Source organism: Amborella trichopoda, chromosome 13 (genome assembly GCF_054954075.1).
Source record: "Amborella trichopoda isolate Santa Cruz 75 chromosome 13, AtrichopodaSantaCruz75HAP2 v2.0, whole genome shotgun sequence".
Lineage (NCBI taxonomy): Eukaryota > Viridiplantae > Streptophyta > Magnoliopsida > Amborellales > Amborellaceae > Amborella > Amborella trichopoda.
In genome coordinates this window covers 1,402,208-1,414,283 of record NC_142348.1, presented here as the reverse complement: position 1 = coordinate 1,414,283, position 12,076 = coordinate 1,402,208, and the positions used below count along the sequence as shown (strand labels likewise).

The following is a 12,076-nucleotide window of genomic DNA, read 5'->3' as shown; positions in this document are numbered from 1 at the left end:
ATTTGAACCCAGCTTTTTTTTATCTTAACAAGGATATACAAACAAATGACACAATTATGGTCGAATTTAATAAGTGTGTAGATGTGTTAGTCCCTGATCCTGATATCCATGATATTATATGCACTGATGAGCTGATAAATTACAAGTGCTTATTAAAGTCCTTTGGGAGTCCACTGGCGATGAGGCAAATGGCCAAAATTGATCCAGGTAGTAATAATATATTCCTAAGTTCATCAAGTTAAAGTAATCAAGTTTCATTTTTATAATTCTATTATTTATTTATGGTTTATTCTATATCTTTGCAGCCAATTGGTAGAGCCAACATGGGTGTAGTTCTTCAAATTTACAAAAGTTGGCCATTCAGATCTTAAACCTAACCACTTCTTCATCCGGTTGTGAGCGCAATTGGATTACTTTTGAAGGGGGAAGGTAGTAAGGGTAAGTTTTATAATTCTATTAATAATACATGAACTATAGATTTTAATTAGTTTCATTTGATTTTGTTAGATTCATACAAAGAGAATGAACAGGCTTGAATCAAAGAGGCTAAATGACCTAATCTATGTCAAGTATAATCGATTCTTGAAGGACAGGTTTGCTAAGAGAGATAAGAGAGACCCTATCAGATCAAAAAATATAGACAATGCCATGGAGTGATTAGTTGATGATGATGATGATGAGGAGGCCGAGAAAGGATTGACAATGGGATATGATCATGGATGCTTCAGGGACATCAGTTGACCCTTCTAGGGCCACTAGATCTTCTGCACAGGGAACGAGGGTGAAGGAAGAGGAGAAAGAAAAGGTAGATTCATAAGAAACGGAGGAGGGTGACGACTCCGATGGCGATGAATATGATGCAAACGCAGCTGACCCTACTTTTTCTAATGATGACTGACGAATGTTGAATAATGATTCAACTTTGAAGTTCGAATATTGATTGAACTATTGAAGATTCTATTGAGTCTTCAAGTATTACATTCATTTTTGTTTTCTTCCTCTTGGTTGTGTACTGTGATTAGTGGATTTGTAGTTCTTCTGGTTTGGTATTTGGTAACTTTGGGTTGGTAATTTGGTTGGTAAATTTTAAGTTTTAATTGGATATGGACAGACTTATGCTTATGCTTATAGAGTGTATGCTAATGTGTAGTATACTTTGAATTTTGATATGCCCTAAATACCTAATTCTTATATTTTATACAATATACAATTGTAGAATCCTTTTTGGATTCAACTGGGCCGCCTAGGTTCTGGGCGCCCGCCTAGGCACTGGGCAGCCTGGACCCCCCAGGCCGCTTAGGACTCACCTAGCGCTTTTTGAAACTATAAATGTGATTCTCATAACACGATTAATACGACAAATTTTGAGCCATGATACACTAGCGAACACCCTATTAATCTAATTGCTATGCTCATTGCTACTAGAGAGAGAGAGAGAGAGAGAGAGAGGGAGAGAGAGAGGAAGAAAGGGAAGAGTGAGGGGGGGGAAGGAATCTATTAAGATTGTACCTAAGCTGAGTTCTCTCAAGCAAGCTCCGAGACTTATGGCACATATTAAATACTGTGTTCATCATTCATCACTAAAAGCTTCCCCACTAATATGTAGATAACGTTTCTACACAAAAATCAAGGTAAAACAAAAAGACAAAAGAATTTACATGATCATCTTCAAAATTAACATAGTCCAGAGGCACATAAATGGATCTAAAGGATAAGAATACCAAAGAGAAATGTTGAGAATAATTACCTGAGTGTTAGAGCTCTCCAAAGGCAACCTGCAAAAACAGAAAAGTCCGAGTATATATCAGTTGTGATATAAATAAGAACCAACTAAGTTTAACAAATTACCATCTATACTTTGATGCAAATAACAAACCACTAATTGTACCCTGACTTGAGTATTAGGTATTAGTCACCTTTTTGATTTGGAAGACACAAGGTTTCTCACAAACGCTTCAGGAAAGCTGTCAAAACGCTTCCGCAACATTTCTAAGGAGCGTATCTGTAATCCACCCATGAGGTTAAACATAGTTCTCTTAAGAAAGCCAATTAAGCAGATAGCCACAATGGAAAACAAACAATCATAAGACAAAAATCAATATGCTTAAGAAACCCTTGAAAGAATAAATGATGAAAAATCAGCAAATACCTCCCCCAATCGAGCACGAGCTCCAATAATGCCACCAACAAGAGCAGATAGAAGTGTGTACCATATGTGTATGTCCAATATGTAGATCTACAAATGTCAACAAGTGTTTCATTCAAAGAATCAAGACCTAACAAGAAAACTACGGGACAAAAGTGTGTAATGACCAGTTATCATGTAGCCTCTTTTTTTTTTTGGAAGCATGTCTGCAATTAATCACATCAAGGAACAGGAAAACATAGAAAAGCGAGGTACTCACCGCCACAACTGGTGCCCAAAGACTAGCAATAGTTAGTGCATTATGATTGTCTGCAAAATTATAAAAACATAGCAACATAGCACACAAGTCAACTGCAAATATTGTCAATTCCCTCAAGGATTTCTAAAAAGAGGTAATATTTTAACCAATAAATTATAAGCTAAAACCATATTAAAAATTAATAATAATAAATTATAAGCTAAAAGTTATGAACAATCTGGTCACATCCTGAACTCCCAATTGCTAGCATAAGATACAAATACAAAATAGACAAGATAGCAGAAAAATTCCTAGGAATTCGAAGAGAGCAAGAGAAAATTTTTCATACAAGGAACACATTATGCATTAACATAAATTAAAATCCAATAGATGCCTAAAGAAAAAGGAAACAAAGATGCAATAGATGATTGAATGAATAACTCAAAATGGAATGGAATCAGCCTTCAAGAAATGGGTAAAATTCCAAAGTATCACAGGGACAAGAAAAGAAATTATCTTAAGTAGTCAAATGTGAAACGATGGAACGACTGACCTCCTAAGGACTCTAAAAGGGTCTGAAACAAGCAACCCCACACTTGCAGTATCATGCAAAAACTTCCATACCAAAGTACATGTGACCAGGCATCACATTTAGGACTTCTTCAGAAAACAATAAGGTAACTCCTAATCTAGGCTTTCTATTATGAAATTCCTAAGAACAATAAAGCATCAACAAATATACACCTTAAGTACATATGAGTATATGACAAATCTTATCCCACCTCATTCGCCAGATGAGAAATTGAAAACGTTAAACAAACGAGAGAGCGAGAGAGAGAGAGAGATGGGGAACGAGGAAGAAGAGGGGGACCAGCACATGTGACAAAATGTTATCTATTTCTTCCTTTGATAGTTAAAACTTATCGCTACAGAAAGTAGTATAATGATATGTCCATTTACAAGTGTATCAACGGAAAGAAAAAAATCCCATGCTCAGAGCCATGCAGGAGACCCCAATCTGAGCCAACATGTAAACCGCATCATTGGCTCCCCTATGCACATCTTTGAAGGAAACTTAGAGCCAGAATTTTACTGTTACAATGAATCAATGTAGCATGAGACGGCCTCCTCACCGATGACCCATCTAATCACATTAAGAAATTTGCCTTCAACAATTGGAGTGCCCAGGCATCAGGCGAACAAAAATTCTGAGATCGCCTAGTATCAGCATAGACTCCAGCATGGAAGCACAAGCATAATAGCTCATGTCTCATCCAAAAGGCCCCAAAAACCAAATGGCAAATGGGTAGTAAATAAATTTTACATTGAAATTATTCCACAACTCCTCCTCCAGTGGACATAGCCATATTTCCGTAAAAACGATGGGTAGTCAAATATCTTGGTCATCATAATAGACCAACCACATTGTGCAAGGTTCAACAAGGGTCATATATATTCCTCAATTCCCATTTACAGATTGAGAAGTTGACCTTCTCAACTTTAGTTGAAAACAGCTACCCAAAGCACTCAATGAAGAGAGAGAGAGAGAGAGAGAGAGAGAGAGAGAGAGAAAGATGGGAGAGAGAAAGAGGGATTCCTAAACTACATGACCTGAGGCATCCAACAAATAGAGAGGCAAAAAAAATTCTCAACCCACATCAGATTGATTTGTTACGTCAAGGTAGAGTGTCAGATATTTCAATAGCAATGTTCTGCAATGTACTATCTAGAATATACACATTACTTGCAATTATTTAAACAGACAGCTCATGCAAAGAAAATTGTTTCATTTTTCACAACCTAAGAATCCATAAAAAAAGGAGCAAATAAATTATGCTTACTCTTTGACACAAAATCATGCCACGAGTATGGCAAGTTGGGGATATTTACAATTATTTTGGTTGGGCCTACAAGCGGGTGAATCTGCACAAAAAAAATTAAATAAATAACAGAAATCAAATTGCTCATAACCAGCCACTCACAATTTATTAATTTATATTGTAAAGCAATTCGCAACATCCTGAAAAAGAAAAACATTCAGGTAAAACAGAGCTTGTTGCTTACCTGGAGAAAATATGTAAATGTGAATTTGCACACAAAAATCACCAACCAAAAACTCAAGTATCTGCATTTTGAGAGAGAGACGACGTCTATTTTACTTCAATGGAAAGTCATAAAACTAAATCAACAAAAAAACTGGAACTGTGATATATAGAACATAACATATCAATAATGCCAACTTTTTCCTAATAAAAAGTTTTTCCAAGTAACAATTTGTATCATAAGAATGCGCCGTATTTTGTTTCCAGATGCACTAAAATGCACGATACAAACCCTAATTCTTGAAAGCATTCAGCCCTACAAGCAAACTTGGAAATTTTTATCAACCAAACGACACTAAATCTACCAATGACCATCACATAAATGGGTCATCATAAAATATTCATTGAACCTCACATTCAGGACATACAAGGTATTTGCCCCAACCAGCTTTTCTCACATTCAAACAGCCCCTAGAATTCAGTCTTTTTCAAGTAGTACGTTCGCCATTTTTAGTTTTATGTCATGTCCCTCAAGCTCGTTCAGAAAACATTTCAACCACACATGCTTCAAGCTAACAATACCACGAGATGTGCACAAATTTGAAATATCCCTCCCATGCTCCAGAACCTTTCCTCATAAGAGACCATTTACAGTGCTTTCCCCCTCACATCCACATGAGCTGTTAACATCCAACACCAATTGGATGTCCTTCAAGCTTGCTTTCATTACCCTTAGCTTTCAGTATACTTAGCAATGCCATCAACACATATTTGATGAAATGTTTGGCCCCCTAAGAAGTCCGTAAAGGTAATTGTAAACCTACCATTCCAAAACATATCCAATCCAAGAATATGTCCTACAAACAGTCAGAACCATAACCAAAGTATTTCACCTTGTCACCCCTGCATCCCGACATTCAAGCCAACACTTACTATGGAAGATAAATTCCGTGCTCAAAGTAGAAATTCAGGAAAATAAGGGAAGGAATATTCCAATTCGAAAGTCATTAAAGCATCCAACTCTCACATCCATACTGTCAGTGGGAACATCCCCTCCGACAGGATCAAAAGGTTGCCACTAGTGGTATACTTCATCCAACCTCCATAACCCACCTTCTTGCTTCTTAAGTAAGGGGTAAAAACATCATCAAGAACTGGTAAATGATAATCGCTCTTTAGAGCTTTCCAGCCCCATAAATCCAGCTTCTTGACAATCATCTTTGAGGGAGGGAGAAAATTAACTAGCCCACAGAATGGATCCATGAAAAGTACCCATGGGAGCTTTCTCAAGCAGGATTCCTTCCTTGAAAACTAAAAGGATGATTTAAACTGCACCACTCAATTTCATTTCCCCTTATGTCATCCTACAAAGCAGTCTAAGGGAGCATGGAAAAAGTAAGAGCAAGGTCCTTATCTGCCTAAGAGATAATTCTTGCCCGTTTCCATTCAACCCTGATGCTAGAGGCATTCTTAACAACTTTAGGAGTTTGTGAGTCCACATAGTCATGCTAAAAGAATTGAAAGTCTTCTAGTTCTCCCAGAACTTGATCAAAGTCCCTATGGCATGAGACCTTGCTATGCTCTCAGTCATTGTGTGCTGGCAATTTATATGCTTCTTTTCAACATATTTTAGGGATATCAATAAAAAAACAGATTCTTTGGCTAATGATAAAGTTTGCCATTTAATCTTCTGTTCTAGAACCTCATCCATAACTAACAATTGAGCTATACCATTAACATCTATTCCCTTGCGATTATATTTCTTTCTTTAGTTAATAGCCAGTAGTATTTTTTCCCTTTTGAGAGAATGAAAATTGACAGCAATCAGCAAAAAGCAAGAATTTGATGCAAAACACCATAATCAAAACAAATGAAATAATTGAAGATAAAAGCTAATGTCATGATACAAGTTATGAAACAGAAAAAAACCAAGTAACAGTTATCGGAAGGGATTGCCAAGAACGCTAGAGAAATGAGACAATTTAAAAGTGAATATCAACCTCAAATAATCACTTGTCCTTTCATAAAGGCCACGCCCAACATAATACCGTTCCTGACATCAAAGATTTTCACTATGATGAGAAAATTGCTTCATGACCAGACGCTCGGATCGAATAGCATTAAACCAAACACAGTTGCAAGCTCAAGAAGATATCGAACACTACCCTATAGAACACTAACCTGATACAGCCACTTGAAAAATTGAAAGAAAGACCATCGGTCACATTTATCAGAGACAGTGTGACAAGCTGGAAATTTAAGTAAGAATGCAAGAAAGAGGCGTGTGGCAGCATAAACCCCCAACAACAGAATGTAAAGCCGAATATAGAATGAATTTGAGTTGGGCTGATCTTTCTCTTCCATAACCTTTCTGCAATTCAATTTTCCAAGACAACATAACCCATAAGCAAACTTAATGCTCCAAAGGAACTACATAAACAGAAACGTGAGTAACTTACAAATAAAACATTGACACTAACATTCAAAAAAAGAGATAAAAAAATCATACTCACATATACAAGTATGTCACAAGCCCAGAACAGCTCCCAAACCAAAAAAATCTTAAAAACAGCCTTGAAAGAGCCAAACCCGGAGCCGTAGCATAAGCCCCAAACATAAGTATCACATCTAAGCAACCTGCATACGAAACTTGTCAGTGCAAGTGCACCTCCTGGTGAAGACATATGGAAGAAGTCATAAATCACATAAGAACGAAGTAATAGTCTGCAAATGAAAAAGGGAAGTTTTCAGTGATTTTGAATAAAAAAACATACTCTCTATGAAGCACATCACAGTGAATGTCGATCCAATGCTAAGCAGCTCATAGAAAGTACCTCGGTTGAATTGCCCATCTTTGAAAGCAACAATTGTCAAAGCCTGAGTATCACCATTAAGATCCAATAGAACCATAAGAAACATCAATATCCACTAGAAGGAAAAGGATGGCTCAATGCTGTAAATAGATACTCCAAGAGGAAAGAAGAAAGAAAAGAAAAATGATACATGGGAAAAGTACCAACCTGGAAGGCTAAGGCCAAAAAAATCCACATACGGTGAAAACTGCGATACAGATGAAGAAATGTACGGTGTTCTACAAAGCTACTTTTGCCAGTCTGTTCAACAAAGTGAAGAAAAATTAACAAAAAAGAAAGAAAAAGAAATAGGATGAATAATTTACAAAAGTAGACGTGTCCAGAATGACAAGTACTATTACATTTGACCAAAGTAAAATGCATGGGGAATTCTGCATAGGCCATTAGCCATGTTGCAGACAATTGCAAACTAAGCTACCCAATTTAGATGCACTTTGATAAAAAATTCAGCCATATAAAGCAGTAGCAAACTGGTGAGCAACCCACTCTAGAGTCCAAAAGTCAGGATGTAAATCCATAACTAAGCAAATGCACTCGAAAGTCTGCATGCAAACTAGTTCTTTATAACACACAAAACAAAAACAAATATTTTTTTTCAAAAACATTTATTACACAAGACATGTTTGTAAAGAAGTCCCAAATACATTAACTACCACTATCACGCAAACATGAAAAAAGGTGAATCCCCTTCCATTAAACTACCTAATAAAAGGAATAAGAGCAGGAAACAGGCCCCGTCTTTAGAAAGAAACAACAATATGAATTATCACTCAATGACTTTTCTTAGCAAACAAATACAGCACTTATGCTTAACTGAAATGGCCACAGACAAAAAGCAAAATGTAAAGACATCTCCAAAAAAGAGCGTATAACAGAAAAGATCCCCAGCAAGGTGAAAGGTGAATTGTAGAAAAACCACTGTTGGAAAAACCGGGCGATCTAACCGGTAACCACCTAGTTAGATCGGAACCGGCCAATGGCCAATTTCGGTTTTGGGTGTTTAAAAAAAATTATATAAATTCTCAAAAATAAGGAATTTGGTTTGTAATGCATTAATTAATATTCTTTACATTATGTTAAAGATTAAAAATTGTTTTGGTCATTAATACTTACTTTTATACTTTTCCATCTTTTTAAAAAAATTTAAAAAATACCCGTAGGCACGAATCGATTCTTGAAAATCCATTGTTTCATTAATTTTCAACTTCCTTTGAATGTGTTTTGTTTTAATCAATCTTTATATGCTTTTCATATTTTAATAAAAAAAAATTGTATCTTTTTTATGTTTTTTAATACTTTTTTGACCGCCCAAGACTTGCCCAGTTAGAACAATTGAATCGGCCGATTTACCGGTTAGGCTAGTTAAACCGCTTTCCCATGTCAGGTTAACCGTTCCGGTTTGATTGTGCGAACACTGAGAAAAACTCAAAACACAAGCAAATCGTGAAATTACATCAGACAAGTAGGAAAATTGTAAAGAACACAAATCCTAAGATCATGTTCCTTGAGAATGAATATTTTAGACCACAATGTGAAGTTACACGTCTCAAAATAGTTGTGCCTATTTCCAACTGTTTCCAGAGCACGGGGTGCTCTAAGGATTGAGTTCCCGTGTACATGCAGTTTAGCTTCTTGAAGGGGGTGTTTCCAATGAGGTTTTTACATTCTATCGAAGGAAATCGCTACAAAAGCTGCAGAAATAGAAATCCTATCCTCCAACTAACACATTCCATCCCAACAAAATAGACCCATACATAACGAAATCCAGCTCCTTCATGAACTTCAAGATCCTACTAAAGGACATCCTGTCATGCACTCTATCAGATAGATGAGGTGCTGGCCACTTGTGGTCGTAATGAAGTGTGTTCACTGATATTAACGCAATTGTCAGTCTGATAGAGATCTGAACTCCATAACAAACGTAGGTAGGTCAATGTCCTAAAAGATGGTATGGTTAGGTAAGGATCTCTTAAACATATATGCCTGACACAACTAGAGAGCATGGTAAACAAAGGTTCCTTTCATAAGCATGGAATTGCATTTTGTTTCTTTCCTAAGTGAGGAATTCCATGTTGTATAATGGCCTCCAGATTTAAATATAAGCTACAGAAAAAAAATTTAAAATGCTGAAGTTGATAAAAAAAGAAAGAGCTTGTTTACTAATCATAAATTCCAAGCGTCATTTTCAAGTGATCAAACATTACAGTATATAGAGCAGGAAACTAAGCAGAATGATCCACAATATTTAACCTAACAGCGCTAGCATCGTTCTTTGCTTTTAATCCACCCTCTGTAGCCACAGTTGTTCTTCTTTCTCAGAGATTTATCACCACACACTTTACATGGTATCAAAGTAGTAATAAGGCACATTTTTTTAATTCCAGAGCCCAGATTTTAAGTCAGGAAGGATTCTTAGGGTTTGCAGTGATCAATACATGCACACCTTTTGTAGTGATCAAATACCTACATCTTGCTCAAAAAAATCAGGATTGATCCGAGGTGTTAAGCAATTATCCCAGTCTACAGCACCATTTCGGGTATTCTCCGACAAATTTGTTAATACATGAAATTGCAAATCAAACGAATTCATCCTCATGCAGCAATTTAACATGGGACAAGGACATCACAATGATGCTTAGTGAAAACACAAAAAAGGACTCAGATAAGGAGAACCCAAGTGCCCTGGATCTGTCTGACCCTACATATGAAGAGTAGATGGCATCAGATTCACTTTTTGTGGCATAGATTCTCAACTCTATTGATGAAAACATTACAAGTTGATTGTTGTTCCTCAAGCAGAACCAAAAAAATAGGGGACACATTAAAGGACCCAGAAGGTTAATATTGCTCAAGTGTATCAACTCTAGAGATAAAGTCTTATGCTCTCAAGGAGACCTATCTCTATAAGAATATTACAGATCACATAAACGCATGTGGGAGGAACTCAAACTTTATGAGCCCTCACCATGTAAGTGGCCTACCGCCCGGCATATTTTCAAACTCTGGATGGTCTTAATGACGATTATGAGATGGTATGAACACATATATTTTCTGCTAAGAAATTACCATCAATCAACTTTGTCTACGCTCTTCTTCAAAGAGAAGAAAAATGCAAAGAAGTAATGAGGGCCGCTTCGAAGGTCCCTAATCTGGCTTTTGTGAAAGATTTTTAATTAGCACATAGGAGTGAACATGCACGTAATCGGGGTACAGCACCTAGACCGAAATGTTAGCATTGCAATCGATTATAAAACATGAGGAATAGGTGTTGGCCCGTTGGGCCTTGCATGGATAACCAACAAGACCACCAACCAAGCCCGCAGTCCACCAGTAATAGATTCCTCAAACAAGTCCTTACATGACAAAATAACCAACTCATTATGCTTTTTCAGAGAAGGAAATCACTAAACAATCTATCAGCCAACCGGGTCATTGACTCTGGAGCAACAGAGCATATGACTAGTGAGTTTCCTTTATTTAATCTCAATCAAAGAAACCTTGCTTCCAATACAGTTACCCTAGCTGATCGCTCTCTTCATCCGTTGAAGGTGAGGGATCCATTATCCTCACCCCCACTCTAAGTCTTCCAGGGGTCGTTCCTATCTGTCAGCAGCATTACAAAAAATATGAACTGTAGTAGTATAACTTTCACCATATTGTTGTGATTTCTGAGTTTGAAGACCAGGAAGACGATTGGGGAGGGGTATGAGGACAATGGACTCTACATCTTTGGGAAAGCACCAGTAGGTTTTGTATCCAGAGATAATAAAGAGGGAGGCCTTTGGCGAGCTCATTTAAAGAATGCCTCAAGTCAAGTTCTTAGGAATCTTTTACCTTCAGTTTCTTTTCCAGATCATATTGTGTCTTAATGGGAACATGTCAATTTCCAAAACACTGTTGTTTTCCTTTCATTAAAAATGGAGTGCCTTGTTCAAATTTGTTTTCTCTAATTCATTCCAAAGTGTGGAGTCCTGCACCAGCGAATTCTATCACCTGCGCACAATATTTTGTTTTCTTCAGTGATGATTGCTCGCGCACTACTTCAGTCTATTGCATAAAATCCAAATCAGAGGTGTTTGGAATTGTTAAGGTTTTTCATAAGCATAGTTCAATGACAAAGTCAAAACCTTTAGGACTAATAATAGAACAGTGTATAAAAACAGGAACATGACCCAATATTTAAAAGAAGATAGGATAATTTATCAGACCTCATATCCTGCAACACCACAAAAAATGGTGCTGCAAAGCAGAAAATTTGTAAGAAGTTCACTGTCAGTGCCAACTAATCTTATGGATAGATTGCCCACACGAGCTCTTGGTCATCACAGTCCAAGAAAAATTAACAAGGAAAGCACCCAATTTGCCTCATACGCATGCCTTTGAATTAACATGTTGCACACCTTAATGAGACAGCTAGGGACGAGTTGGATGCATGCTCAGTAAAGTGCAAACCAAAAAGAAGGAACTTTCGGGGTCGAGACATGTAACCTTTTTGGAAATGTTAGTTTTTCCAAAAAGGATTGCAAGCTTCAAGTTGAAATTCAGGGGGAGGACCATAGACTGGACAAGAGGAAGTGCCTCTTCTACACCTCAGTGTAGTGCGCATAGATCACAGAAAGGCCCATATTGACCTATTTAGGAAGACAAAGGCAACCCATTGTTAAGGACATCATAGCGACTGATAATCCGGGGATTAACCTTCTCGTGGGCTGACTGAGACCGAACTTTCTTCACCATTTACAACTTCTCCATCTCACATGGATCTTCCAGTTGCAAT

At 37.1% G+C, this 12,076-nt stretch overlaps 1 protein-coding gene across 2 annotated transcripts in view; it reads right to left on the bottom strand.

Moving 5' to 3' along the window:
- GSL8 (glucan synthase-like 8) overlaps positions 1–12,076 on the bottom strand; it is a 58,724-nt gene that overhangs the window by 27,011 nt on the left and 19,637 nt on the right. For both annotated transcript variants that reach the window (XM_011622908.3, XM_088856115.1), the window contains exons 14-24: positions 7,447–7,539; positions 7,201–7,303; positions 6,940–7,063; positions 6,608–6,797; positions 6,427–6,479; positions 4,449–4,509; positions 4,226–4,307; positions 2,406–2,455; positions 2,150–2,236; positions 1,917–2,002; positions 1,748–1,775 (exon numbers count right to left, since the gene is read on the bottom strand). In XM_011622908.3, the coding sequence (XP_011621210.1) occupies positions 1,748–1,775; positions 1,917–2,002; positions 2,150–2,236; positions 2,406–2,455; positions 4,226–4,307; positions 4,449–4,509; positions 6,427–6,479; positions 6,608–6,797; positions 6,940–7,063; positions 7,201–7,303; positions 7,447–7,539 (957 nt within the window). The remainder of the gene's footprint in view (positions 1–1,747; positions 1,776–1,916; positions 2,003–2,149; positions 2,237–2,405; positions 2,456–4,225; positions 4,308–4,448; positions 4,510–6,426; positions 6,480–6,607; positions 6,798–6,939; positions 7,064–7,200; positions 7,304–7,446; positions 7,540–12,076) is intronic.